Source organism: Notechis scutatus, chromosome 4 (genome assembly GCF_049901735.1).
Source record: "Notechis scutatus isolate UNSWTSFEM ecotype Mainland chromosome 4, rNotScu1.2, whole genome shotgun sequence".
NCBI lineage: Eukaryota > Metazoa > Chordata > Lepidosauria > Squamata > Elapidae > Notechis > Notechis scutatus.
This window is the reverse complement of record NC_142012.1, coordinates 96816727-96831356: the sequence shown is the minus strand read 5'-3', so window position 1 is coordinate 96831356 and position 14630 is coordinate 96816727. Positions and strand designations below refer to the sequence as shown.

Sequence of the window (14630 nt, the reverse complement as noted above, 5' to 3'; positions counted from 1 at the left end):
ACCAGAGGAAACAGGAAATTGACACCAAGCGTTGTGTTGAGTAGACAAAAGGGTCAGTCATCAGAGCTATGGTGGGAAGCAGCCTGGAAAAAGTGAAAGACATAGGCTGCGCACAGCTGCATGAGCTTGGAAAGATTAGAGGAAGATCAGTGCGAGATTGGATACGTAAATCTGTTGCTTTGCTTTTAGGTTTGAATGTTTATATCTAAGATGGCTCTCATTTGGTTGATGGAGTTATTTGCTATGTTTGCTTAGCCACAAAAAAGGAGGCAGAAGAGACTGTTATGCTACACTTGAACAACTGAGTGGTATAAGGAAAGCTGAGGTTAAGGGAAAGGATTATTGGGTTGGTGTTTGCCTGCCCTTTCAGCTGCAGTCAATTTTGCTGGACAGATTTCTGTAACATTCCCACTATTTGGTAAGCATCCGCCTAGTGAGAGATAAACTATTTGCATATCACTCCTTTGATCTCTTTCAGTGCCTTTGGTAAGAGGTAGTCAACACTTTTGCCCTTTTGACATTAATCTGTGGATCTGTCCTCTTTAAAAATTCCATATCTGTAAACATGTAAACAGCTATTTCCAGTTGCATCAGCAGTAATGGCCGTCTATGTTCCTTTTTATTTATACTGTACTTTTCCTTCTATAAACAGGCCAATTGATGCTGAAAGGAATCTGCTCCCCTCCTTTCCCAGAAAAATTAATTCAAAGAAAAAAACATGTCAAGTCTATTTTGCTTGGAATAAGGCAGTGCCATTTCTCTTTATTTAGACCATTCTTCTAGCATGAGTTACAAAGTAAAGGATGTACGTCCTTTGAGTTTGGGCTCTGTACTTCCCCTTCTTGTGGATTGCAACATGTTCTTTGCTGCCACTGTTCCTTCCTATTGCTTCTTCCCCTTCCCCCCTCCCCAATTTCTTTCTTAAATAATGCTGAATGTACATGTTTGCACAGTAGGAATATAGCAAATGGGGAGGGAGAACTGGAGACAGATTTCTGGGCTTACAAAATTGTTCTTGCGGTCCTATATTTTTATAAAAAGCACTCGCTTCCCTCTCTGTCTTTTTCATAAGTGACTTGGAAGAGATTGAAGTCAGCAGATACATTCAGGAAAATTCATCAGGTTGTAATATAATAGGATACCTTCACAAAAGATTTTTTGACATCCTTAGAAACCAAAGTAAGAGACCAAGACTTGTGCTCCCTGGATCAATGAGGGAATTAATACATCGAGGGAACACCAAAAAAGGGGGGTCAATTTATGTAATGATATGTAGGAATGACCTTGGGAGACCAGCAAAGAGATGTTACCTTGGGAGATAAGAGGGACCATAGCCCACAACTGCATAGTGGGTGAAGCAAGAGCTCAAAAAGGACACACACACCCAAGTTATCAGTCTGCAAAAGTGATGGCAAGAGAACACTTTCTACTTTCGGATTTGTAAGATTTTGTTAACGTAGCTTTAAAATAAAATAGAATTAGCTTATCTGGTCATGTTTCCTGTCTGATTTATCTGGTTGATATCAATTTTGCATATCTGAAATACAATTCTTCCACTGTCACCTTTGCAGCCCAATGACTTAGGGAGAGTTGCTCCACCCACTATACAATTGTGGGCTATGCTTTCACTTATCTGACTGTTTCCTAGACAGTATCTCTTTACCTGGTCTCCCAAGGTCATTCCCACATATCATTTCAATTTCCTCCCTCCCTTCAAATTTAACCTTAATGGAATCAGTCATGCTTAATTCAATCAAGTTAGTCAAGTCATGGCAGCACTGGTGCTCAGGTAGTTAACCTATTTTGCATAACTAGTTCTCCAAGAAAAACAGCTGAAGGCCATTCCAAAATTTCCTGCCAAAGTTAGACCATTGTAGAACACACCTCCCAAGGATAAATGAGCTTCAGTGGCCAAGCCATGCCATCTTGCTGTTTGCCTGGCCAATGCTAGTGAAGTCCTAAACAGAGGTGGGATTCAAATTTTTTAACAACCGGTTCTGTGGCCATGGCTTAGGTGGTAGGCGTGGCTTGGTGGTCATGTGACTGGGTGGACATGGCTTGGTGGTCATGTTATTGGCTGGGTGTGGCCAACTCAATATCACTCACATAGAGGCATGCGTCTCCTCACCTAGTCTTTCATGACTGTGGGGATGCTGCAACAGTCATAAGTGTGAAAAATGGTCATGTCACTTTTTTCAGTGCCATTGTAACTTTGAATTGTCACTCCACACAAGCAAAGTACCAGCAAAGGAGGGGGGAAAAACACCAGAGATGTTCCTGAGACAGGAAGTCTAGTCCTGCCAAGAATGTAATAAGGGTTAACAGAGAGTCAGTTTCTGTAAGCAACACCAGAATGTTTCCTTCCTGCCTTCCTTACAGGATTAGGCCAGTAATTTCTTCTAACAACTGGTTCTCCAAACTGCTTAAAATGTTAACAACCGGTTCTAGCTAATAGGTGAGAAGTGGTAGAATCCCACCTCTGGTCCTAAAGCCTGTTCAGTGTTTTCCTGGTACAAGAGTTTGTGGGATTCTGGAAGTTCTCCAGTTGGTAAACTTTCACCAAATATTGTTTCATCTATGACCACAACTAGGAACCAAAAAGCCAAAATTTTGTTGCCTATCCTACAAATGTATTCTGTACCCTGTTGGGGAAATTCAGCTCTTGGGACAAAGGAAATGTTAAAGATAATTTTTTTGAAAGGGATGCTGATTAAGTTGCTATTACAGTACAGATATCCAAAGTTTCGCCTTGGTTTCATCACTATAAAAACATGCAGAACTTTCTGCTTAATATTACCAACATCCTGCTGAGAAAGGTATTTCCATCCCTTCACTTGCAGGCCACACCTGTGGCTAATGAGAAAGAAGATTTTGTAAGCCCTCTGTTGCACAGTGACTCTGTCCTTGTGGGCTACTTAGGTGGAGGACATTATTTACTATGTTTGTCACTGCCTCACTTAGAACAAGATTAGGATCAAATTATTGATGGTAGGTTAATTCAAGGGCTTGGACCTCGAATGGTTGAATTATCTTCTTGCAGATTTATTTCCAACTGATAGAAGGTTGCTGCTTTGTCATCATTTAAACTCAAAAATTATTCTTTAGGCTCTTTATCACAGCCCTGGCTTTATCTTGTTTTAATCTCTTTGTATGTAACATTCTTTTTATTGTTGTTTTCTTTTACTGTATTCTGTGCATTTGGTTATGATCTATGTTTACAACAATAAAAATTGCTTTAATTTATAAGTAAAGTGCTTTATTAATACTTCACTATATTAGCCATACTATATTAAATGACACAATTTAGATTTATTTTAATTAGCCAGGTTTATCTGCTTGCTGGTCTTGGCCTACCCAAAGCATGGCAAAACATGAAGCATGAGATACTTGTTCTCGTAGATTTATTATTAAAACTGAATAGAAAAATGTGGGTTAGACAGCATCACCACCAGATGGATTCGTAACTGGCTGACCAACCATACTTAACGTGTAGTCCTCAGTGGAACTGCATCTACATGGAGGGAAGTATGCAGTGAGGTACCCCAAGGCTCTGTTTTAGGCCCAGTACTCCTCAACATATTCATCAATGATTTGGACGAGGGGAAAGATGGGGAACTCATCAAACACCCAGCTAGCAGGAATAGCCAACACTCCGGAAGGTAGGCTTAAGATACAGAAGGATCTTGACAGACTTGAATATTGGGTGCTATCTAACAAAATGAAATTCAATGGTGAAAAAAGTAAGGTTCCACATTTAGGCAAGAAAAATAAAATGCACAGGTACAGTGTATGTGGTACCTTGCTCAACAGTGGTGACTGTGAGAGGGATCTTGGAGTCCTAGTGGACAAGCACTTAAATATGAGCCAGCAGTGTGCTGCAGCTGCCAAAACAGCCAACACAGCATGAACAGAGGGATAGAATCAAGATCACGTGAATGCAAAATGTAAAAAATATGTTGAGACTCTAGAAAGAGTACAGAGAAGAGCAACAAAGATGATTAGGAGACTCGAGGATAAAACATATAAAGAGCAGTTGCTGAAACTGGATATGTCTAGTCTTATGAAAAGAAGGACTAGGGGTGACATGATAGCAGTGTTCCGATATTTCAGGGGCTGCCACAAAGGAGTCAAGCTATTCTCCAAAGCACCTGAAGGCAGGACAAGAAGCAATGGGTGGAAACTAATCAAGGAGAGAAGCAATTTAGAACTAAGGAGAAACTTCCTGACAGTTAGAACAATTAATCCGTGGAACAACTTGCCTCCAGAAGTTGTAAATGCTCCAACACTGGAAGTTTTTAAGAAGAGATTAGATAACCATTTGTCTGAAGTGGTGTAGGATTTCCTGTAAGCAGTGGGTTGGACTAGAAGATCTCCAAGGTCCCTTCCAACGCTGTTATTCTGAAGCTATTACTTATAGCTAGTATATTTCCTTGAAATACCTCTTACCTGAATTTTAGGAAGGGTAATTAGTAGCTTCTCATTCTTGTATGTATTTTATTACAGGTTACCGAACCTTTCTCTGGAAGTCCAGGACAAATTACTCTTCAGGCAAAACCTGTTCTCATCTGTGGAGGTGATGGATTTGTTCATTCCAATTTCGACGGGTGCATAGATTCAGCCTTAAGTGTTGTGAAGGCTTTAAAGGCCAGTTTGTAGCATTTTCATTGTTTTCTCTCCAAATATTAGTTCATTTTTTTGATGAGTTATACACTGATATACCAATAAATAGGTGTTTGACATACCAGTCCTCTGTTTTAAAGAAATAAAGAATGGAAGTCTTGAAATGTCGTAAAGATTTATTGCAAGAAAGTGGATGTTGCTTATTTATTAACCCTTCCATGAGGGCACTAATGTGATAGCTTTTCTGGCTTCACAGTGTGTCAGGGATATACAAAGAATGAATGTATTCCTCTCTGGTTACCCCCTTAAATTGCTGAAAATCTCATACTATGTGGACAAAATCTTAGCTTATTTCCTTAATTATTGCAAGCCCAGACTTACACAGGGAACTACTCTGGTGGCTTTCCCATTCATATTCACATGATAAGATTGCCATTCTAGATTATTTTTATTTATTTTATTCACACACACACACACACACACACCCCTCACAGAATGACTATGTTTGGTTTGTGAAGACTTGAAAAATGTAAGACTGACTTGATGTTACTTTTCTACAGACAAGCAGGATACATTGCTTTTCTACACAATTACATGAGAAACTCACAAAAGCTATATCACCTAATTGTGGAAGTATGGGAAATGTGTAGAATGGGTGCAATTATTTTCCTGGGAATAAGACAACAACCAAAGCCACTCAGAGTCCATTGTAAACTCCAATTTTCACAAAATTTGTAAGAGAAAGAAAATGCCTCCTAATGCTGTCAATTACTACCTGTCCTTCTTTTCCCACAAAGAGCAAAATAGGTCTTACCTCCTAATATGTGTGCAAAGATTGTGCTCCAATTTCTTTCTGATAGGGATAAAAAAATGTGTCATTGTCAATCCTATAAATGGGTCAGCCTTAAAATCTCTCTGCTGTTTAGATGAAAGAATTAAGAGGATAGAATAGAATTCTAAGTAGATTTGTGTCTCTGGCAAGAAATGTGTTTCACTTGAATTTGTTACCCTATAGTGTTAGCTGTCATATATTCTCCTTTTATTTGGATTGCCAAAGCTAGTAATTTCAACAAATTTAAATGAATGAAGAATGAATGCAAGGCATTTCCAAGAACTTAGTTTTTTTGACAAGATAATTGTGCGTTCCAAACAGCAATTTCCAAGGAACCCCAAGATTTTCAAGTGGTTAGAGACTATCATGGAAAAGAAAGAGTAGCTAACTCTATGACACTAAATTTTCTGATTTCCATGAATGTTACAACTTATAAGCATCCCCAGAAAGTGTGAATATAATCAGGATGAAGAATCACTGTATTTCAGCATCTGGCCTCACTATGGTAATCTCTGCTCTTAGCATAGTAATTGAGCCTTAAACTGAAAATCCGAGTATAAGTCTCATTCATTGAACTGCAATTTTAAATCTAGTTTGAAAGCATGGGGAGAAAGTGGTCTGGTTTAGGGCTTTGGTTCTGAACAATATTCTTTTATCCATATCAAAAATCAAAATCTTTTTAGGTCCTTATTTTAAAAAAAAAAAAACCTGAGAAGTGGAGTGGATCATTCCCTAATGCAGAATAAATAGTGAGCCTAGGCTTTGTCAGCCTAAAACTTTACCATGCCTCAGTTGGGAAAGCTCAATTAACAAACTGTCAACCCACATGTCCTGTTCAGGAGCTGAGGATGACAAATGATCACAAGTGACCCGTATTTTTTTCCCACTTTGAATGTTTTCCCGCAGGCAGAAAATTACCTTTTCCCATCCACCTTGTCCCCACACAAATAAAAAAAAAGGAGTACAACAATGGAATTTGCAACATGATCAGTGACCTGAGCAAACAAAGATCACAGGAGGTCAGGGAATAGAATTAAATCTTTTCTTGGTATTTGCAGAGGAAGATTCTTTATCAGTTGCCAGTCTCTTCTCATTTCATTTTTTCTAGATGCAGAGAGCTAAACTTCCAGACAAAGTCAGTGATTCATCACATGCTACTGAGAGACTTCAATTAGCAGCTAATTGAAAATCACTCCAATACAGTTTTGGTGTCTTCTACACTTTCCATCCATTTATTCCCATCTTACACACTACTACAAAACACTCTCATCAGCGTTTTCAAAGGAACCTGTTCAGCTGCTGGTTGAATATATAGAACAATATAGAATTGCCTGGTATTTGCCCATCCATTGTTGCTCATAACAATGTGTTCTTTAGAAATAAAAATTTGGAAGGGAGAAAGTCCAGCAGTGTATTATAGATGGAATTGAAAGCTATTGTATTTCCTTTGCCTAAACCAGCATATCTCAAATGCCAGCAACAAGAGATGCTCGGAAAAAATTCCCGATAACAGCTGGATCCAGTATTGGAATCTCTATTGGGCAGGAATATGGAGCAGATTTCGAAGTGCTCTTTCAATCTTCTGTTTAAAAAGATATTCAATTCCCCTTGGAATCTTCTACCTATTGCAATACCTGTGAAAGCTTCTTCAGTGGTAGTTGTTCCACGTAGGGACTGAAATGCATAACACTTCTTGTCACATGAATTATCCCTCTCCCTTGAAAATTTCTACAATACACCAGGCATATGTCTAATCTGACATTGATGCAAACACATTTTAAAAAGCAGCAGCCAGAAGGCTAACTTTGCCCACACAAGCTATTTGATTTTCCATTAGGTTTTGAGAAAAGAAATATATTGCCAGATGGCTAAAAAAAAAAAAAAATGCGTTTTCAAGCAGTTCCATTCCCCAAAATGTGGGACTGTGTCTTTTACATATTAATTCATGTTCACATTTCTTGCTACTAATCTTTACAGAGTTGAACTGAGACATCATTATCTGAGATTGGAGTGGGGGCAATTGGCTTGTGATTTGAAAGATATAAAATTATTAATTTTGTTTGTGTGTTCTTTGGGGCTATAGCTGCTGTTGATTGGCTCATATTTCCCTTCTCATTCATTCTCTTTCTTAGCTTAACTGGTAATTCAGGAGATACAGTCAACTTGAAAACATCTTTTGAGAGCACTGGAAGATCTGAACGATCAGTAAAGTACTTTGCTTCTACAATTTTCTGCTTCAGTGCATTGTCTGGGACTGTTGGATAGGTTTTTCTCTTCCTGGAAGACAACTTCCAGAAATACCCTGAATGAGGATATAGAAATGTATTAGAAACCTTTTCTCTCCTATTAAAAAATATTATATGAGGTACCATATCTTAGTTTCCATTTCTCATTTCCAACCCTAAAATTACTCACTGATTAATCTTTCCAGCTACTTTAGTTTAAAATTCAAGCTCAGTCCCTTTATTAATGTTATTATAATTTATTAATAGTGTGATTAGATCTTTTATTCTTCCTTTTGCTCTTCAGTCTATTTTAATGATTTGTGTTAGTAAAGATATTAATCTGGTTTATAAAGTGATTATTCACCGACTTCTTTTCTTTCAAATGAGTTTTTTTAGTACAGAAAGAGTGCATTTCTTCGCCAATATTATTATTTCAACCAAATGGTTCTGAAAAGCATTTTTGAAAAGGACATTAATTTGTTTTCTCCCAAGAAAATTGTCCGCTATTATTATATGAAAGATAAAATCAGCATTATTTTGTATTTTTGGTATAGATATTGCACAGATTGGACACAGTCTTCCATGAAAGACTTATTTTAAATGTAGTGGTATTGGTGTTAGGCACAGGGGAAATCAGGAGATTCTGGCAGTTCAAATGAGTAAAAAGATGTATTGCCTAAGTTCTCTACAAGAACTACTAGCAGTCAAGGGAAATGAGTGGGAATTAAGAAGGCATTCAAGGTGGGCTGGACTTAGATCTCTTGTGGGCGTACAAGGACTCATGACTGATGACACATTTGATCCTTCCCTCAGGTTTAGTCTGGTCATCTCCTACACCTGGCATAATTAAGAGCTGGGTGTAGTTACAGAAATCTTAACAGATAAGAAATATGAACATGAACAAATTGATTATTTTCATAGTAAATTGACATAGAGTGGAACAACAAACGTTAATTTTTAAAAGGCTATCTAAAATTGGAGATAAATAGGATGGCTGCAAATGTTGTGGATTAAAGTTGGTAAATTGCTCTAAAACAAATTGGGTAGAAGTGGGGAAGAAAGTTACATCACCATATATAATTTTACCCTTGCATTGAATATCATTGCCTATTTTATTGCCAGTTTGGAGATGATTCAGTGCAAGAGTAAAATTATATATGGTGATGTAACTTACTTCCAAACCCCTACCCAATTTATATGCACGCTAATTATTCCAAATTTGTATTAGGTAGCCAGGTAACATCATAGAATCTATCTGTTAACATGGCTATAAATTCTGGGAGTTGAACTTGCCACAAGATGGGGTAATGAACCATTGATTCTTATATTCTTAGAGGGGAGTAAGCCAGATTTAGGAAGATTAAACCATTATACTATTCAGCATAATAATCAAATGGAACCCTAAGTTCATTGGCAGGATGAGAAATGTTCCAGATGCCAATTGTTGGAGAACAACCAGGGAAACAACCAGTTTTTATGCTTTGTCTTTAGATTTCCCGTTTCTAGTTATTTTTGGACACAAGTTGCTGGACTTTTCATCTAATGATCTAAAAGAGCTTCCTGGGATTCACATGGAACCTCTAAGACTTGTGTCTTGCTTTATAACCTTTTCTGGTGAAGAGTGTGTTCACATTAGTCCATCAACAGTTCCTCAGCTTAAAAGAAGTCAAAATTATAACAATGTTGAGAGTAGTGGAGTAGATTCCTCCCTACATTTGCTTTTATGTTTTGTATTGTGCTGCAACTCTGATAGATCTGTAACATTTCTAGGTTCCTTCTCATGTAACACCCAAGAACCACTGATCCACTCCACTGCTCTATATCGGTCCCTTGTCAGTCTTCATTTTCTCTTTCTTTTCTTATTTGCCTTACTGTACTAATTATCCTTTTATGGTTTATAAAGAACTGAAAATCTTTTTTCATACTAACTCATTTTTCCCGGTCCATTGTAGGAATACAACACAAATACATACCCCAGTAACACTACTTGTGCTTGATCATTCATTTGTAGTAAGGGAAGAAAGGCTATATTTTAGCTTTATTAAATTAATTAGTTACATCTTAATTCATGTATAGTTCCTGTGGGCTATAATATTTAAACAGAATAATATAAGAAAAATGTTAGGAAAGAGGTACAGTATATGTAGTCCATATAACATCATTGGGAGTATCAAGATAAGCGGAATGAATTTGTTTCTTTGCTGGAAACAACCTAATTCTGAAACCAATATTGCGAAATCAGTTCAAATCTTGTTGCTTCAGGTTAAGTAGGCTTGTTAATTTAAAATATCTAAAATAGGCCCACTGTCAAAGACATTGTATATTTCAGGGCAATTGTTTTCCTCCAAAATGCCTTTCACTGTTTTATCTTCCAGGTTTACTTTAGGTGATATTTCAGTGGCAATACAATACATTCCTTCCCAAATTGTTCTGCTTCTCTTAAATTTTTGCAGGACGTTAATTAACAAGTGCATATGTTTCCTAACAGCAAAAATTAGACCTCAGAAGTTCCTGTTTGAAAACTGCACCATAGAATGACACATTCTCCATCATTGTAAGTGGTAACCTCATAAACCAGAAGTGAAAATACTGAACTGAAGAAGTGAAAATGATTTAATTAACCATATTGTTGAGCGAATTGAAGAACAGTGATTACATTTAGTGGATCACTTGGTCCTGAAAAAAGGGTCTTCCTGAACATTTTAGCTTAGAACTGAAAACCTTTATGCCAGCCAATAATTGACTTTTCTTTTTCTTTTATTCTAAGCCAACTACTGGTATTATTTTTTGCTGAAATCCAGAAAAATGGATGATATTGCTTGCAGACACTGTCCTAGGATTGTATGAATTAGATAATAATTGTTGCCTAATTTATGCTAATCAAATGTAATCAAAGAAATATTTACTGGGTGCTTACGGCTGATGCTAGGTTATTCCCTTCCTTTGGATTCTTGATATCCATGGAGATTCTCAGTCATCCAGATCATGGTTGTCCCAAAAGTGCTTTTTCAAAAGGCAACTATTGTTTCTCATCCAAGAAGCTTCTTCAGTTCTTACTGAATGGTGGAGGATGGATTTATATACCTTGCAGTCATCTGGTCATTTGAAAGAGTTGTTGAGGCCATTTGGAGATTCGTCTGTGCCCTTCGGTTTTTGAGCAACTTTTTCTGCCATTATTCTATTCTTTTCGTGGATAGCAATAGCGCATAGACTTATATACCGCTTCACAGTGCTTTACAGTCCTCTCTAAGTTGTTTACAGAGTCAGCATATTGCCCCCAACAATCTGGTCCTCATTTTACCCACCTCAGAAGGATGGAAGGCTGAGTCAACCTTGAGCCTGGTGAGATTCAAACTACCAAATTGCAAGCAGCCAGCAGTCAGCAGAAGTAGCCTGCAGTACTGCACTCTAACCACTGCATCACCGTGGCTCATGCAAGGTATGTTTAAGTGTCAAGAAGACTGATTGGCTTGAATTGTCCCCAGGAAATCTTCATAGACATAACTTATTAGATGTTGGGACACAAAACCATAATGGAAAAAATCATGTTATAACAGACCACAATGACAGGGTTTGTTAATGACGCCAAACTGCATCACCATTTTGTCATCTACGGCCACTGATTGCACTGAGAGCTGTCATTATAGCAGAGGTCCATCAGTTTTGCACATGGACTATACAGATAGTCCTCAACTTAACAATCACAATTGCGCCCGACATTTCTGTTGCTAAGTGAGTTTTGCCTCATTTTACAACCTGTCTTGCCACAGTTAAGTTAATCACTGCATTTATTAAGCTAGTAACATGGTTGTAGAGTGAATCTGGCTTTCCCGTTGACAGAAAGTAGCAAAAGGTGATCACATGACCCCAGGACACTGCAACCATCATAAAGATGAGTCAGTTTCCAAGCATTTTGATCACGTGACTCTGGGGATGCTTGCAACCACTGTAAGTGTGAAAATTGGTCATAAGTCATTGTTTTCAGTGCCATTGTAATTTTGGTCATTAAACAAACAGTTGTAAGTCAAGAACTGTGTGTACACGGTCTAATCCAAAAGCACAGAGAGGTCATTGGTGAAAATGAAGGGAACTGCTTCCTTTCTGTTACTCAGCATTCAAGGTTGTCTACTCACAATTCAGCAGAAATTCCAAGACCAGAGGTGAGAGGGCCATCTGCTACCACTGGAAGTTTCTTGTTCCCTCTGACTACTTCCCTGCCACTGTAGCCTCTCTCAAGCTTCCGTTTGTTTTCCATGAGACCAAGGATCACCACATCCTGAGCTTGACTTTACACTATTATTGAAGCATGCAAAAGGTATTGGCGCAGGGACCTCCACCGTATCAGCTATCAAGCCATCTTAATTCTATAACTCTGTGCCATGTTCAGCAGTTTTAACTCTATAGCCTCTCCTCATTTTCTGCCCATTTGAAGTAGCGTAATGATGGAAAAGGAAGATTTAAAAACCTAAATAAAATTGCGTGTCAATTGCTAATGACTCAGTTCCTTTTCGGTTTCCTTTTTTGCTTTTCTCACTTCATTCCATTTGTGTTGCAACCAAACAGGGCATTAGGAGGAAGGACACAGAACAAGCCAAAGAAGACAGGTGGAATTGGCCAAGTTTCTCAGGTTCACACACACACACACACACACAGAGAGAGAGAGAGAGAGAGAGGCACCAGCATGCACACACCACTTCTCTAGAAGTGCTTTGGTTGCCGGGTGTTTTCCCCACCCAAAAATGACATGCTGACAAGGGAGGGCAGCAAAGTCCATAGAGTAAAACAATGCCTAGGACTAGCATGAGTGCCACATAAATAACCAGGACTGGGCCATTCAGTACAGATTTTTTTTCTCCCCTGTTGATTCAAGTATAGAGTGGAGGGCTCTTAAATTCCATAGTCTGGAAAGGTCTATAAGGAAAAGGCCACAGCCAGAGGACATTGGCTGCTGGCAAGGTTTGGTGACACCACGCTAGGAGGCTGAATGTGTCTTATTCTTTTCATCTTGGCCCGGATTGAAAAGCAACTGAAAAGAGGCAATTCAATAGATTTGAGAAGAAGCAATAGAAGTGTGCAACTTCGGTTATTAAAGGAGATCGGGAGGGAAATTCTACAGAAATGTAGCCACGGTAAAGCTGAATAGAATGGTGGAAAATGGCCTGGATCATCCAACCAACAAAGTTAACTTTCCCCGCCTCACTTCTTCAACATTATTCCTGAAGAATTGCATTGGTGGGGGCGGGAGCCACCTTTTGAATTAGTAGAGTCATGGGTGTTTTGTAATTTAATGAGTTTTAACCCTTTATGCAACACTTGAAAGTGTTGCGACAGCCATTGCTTCTTCCTTTCCTCCGCTTGCCTCACAGACATGCCGCTTGGCTTTCCCACGATCTCTTTCCTTCCTTTTCTTCTCAGTGCACTTACCTCTTCCTCTCTTACCACTTCCTCTCTTACTCCATGCCCATCCTTTTCTCATCTTCCTTTCTTGAAACTTCTGCTGGAAGGAGGGCAATGAGGGCAAGGGTGTAGGATAGATAGAAGAGACAGTATGAGAAAAGGAGAATGGCTGGCACATGTGAAGGCAGAATAAATTATCTTTCTACATGGGTACCTTATTTTTCAGGCAGATTAATTTTAATCAATAATTACTAATTCAGTTTGAAATGAGTTTTCTCTTGACCATGTCTGCCTTCTTTTGCAACATGGTTCCTGGAAGAATTATTTATATTAGTGTAAATATAACAGGAAGGGAAGTGTCACAGCTGTGCACATATTTTGGGGAAGGACAGTCAGGATTTAGTTTAGCTGAAACTGGCAGCTCTAGATTGATACAATGGAGGATTTGTCATTGTGCAGGATTTGTGTGTGTGTGTGTGTGTTTAATTTTTTTGTTATTAAATCTGCTCTTCCTTTGCTGGTGGTGGATATTATTAAATGTAGGATCAACTTTCTTTCATGTGAATTTGGTATAAGAGTTCCAGATGTAGTTAAAAACTGGTTATTACTCTATGGAGATTCTCAGTCATCCAGGTCATGGTTGTCCCAAAAGTGCTTTTTCAAGTGGCAATTGGACTGTCTGGTTTTTCTCTGAAGACATTTTGCTTCTCATCCAAGAAGCTGCTTCAGCTCTGCCTGAATGGTGGGGAATGGAAGGATACCGCCAAGAAGGCTCTACACCCATTTGCATTACTCCGGCAACCCTGATGACACAAACCTCCAGGTGGCCTCAGCAACTCGCTAAAAGAATGCAAATGACCAGCTGTTTGCAAGGAGTATAAATCCCTCCATTTCCCACCATCCAGTCAGAGCTGAAGAAGCTACCTGAATGAGAAGCAAAACGTCTTCAAAGAAAAACCAAGAAAATCCAGTTGCCCAAAGCACTGTTGGGACAACTGGTTATTAGATTTCCGTCTCTACCACAGATCTTAGTAGACAAGGGATTCCGACAATGCACGGGGCTCAGCTGAAATGCCACATATTGCACGATGCTAAATTTCAACCTCTGTGTTAGGAGCCAAGCTTGAAAAAGGTCAGGACTGATATATACTCCATCTCTTAATTGAGATAAGCCAACCAAATGTACAGTATATACCCACGCACAGATAATTGTATTGCTATTATAGATCTATCCCGGAGGCTTCTCCATCACAGCCCATCTAACTGGGGAAGTAACAAAAGTTGATGACCCCCTTGATAAGCTGTGTAGGGTTATTAGTCAATTAATGTGGGGAAATGGATTTTCATATCATCAGAAAAGAAAATCGAAATAACGTTGAACCAACCCACCCAGCCTCCCAACATGAGAGGATTAATGCTAAAAGCCATTTTCTGCAAGCACAGATGTTACCTTCACCCTTTTGTATTCCATACCCTCTCCTACACCTTTTAAGCATCCTTCTGTATTACTGCACAGAATACACCAGAGAAACAGTAATGTGTGTGGTGAAGGGAAC

At 38.7% G+C, this 14630-nt stretch overlaps 1 protein-coding gene across 7 annotated transcripts in view; it reads left to right on the top strand.

Moving 5' to 3' along the window:
* The window catches only part of RNLS (renalase, FAD dependent amine oxidase), a 163080-nt gene that overhangs the window by 131593 nt on the left and 16857 nt on the right, over positions 1 to 14630 (top strand). For 4 of the 7 annotated variants that reach the window (XM_087964157.1, XM_026686772.2, XM_026686773.2 and 1 more), the window contains one exon: positions 4504 to 4784. In XM_087964157.1, coding sequence (XP_087820283.1) covers positions 4504 to 4656 — 153 coding nt within the window. In that variant the 3' untranslated portion in view covers positions 4657 to 4784. Of the gene's footprint in view, positions 1 to 4503; positions 4785 to 7584; positions 7826 to 14630 lie in introns of those variants that run through there. The other 3 variants (XM_087964156.1, XM_087964155.1, XM_087964154.1) reach the window with 2 other exon arrangements.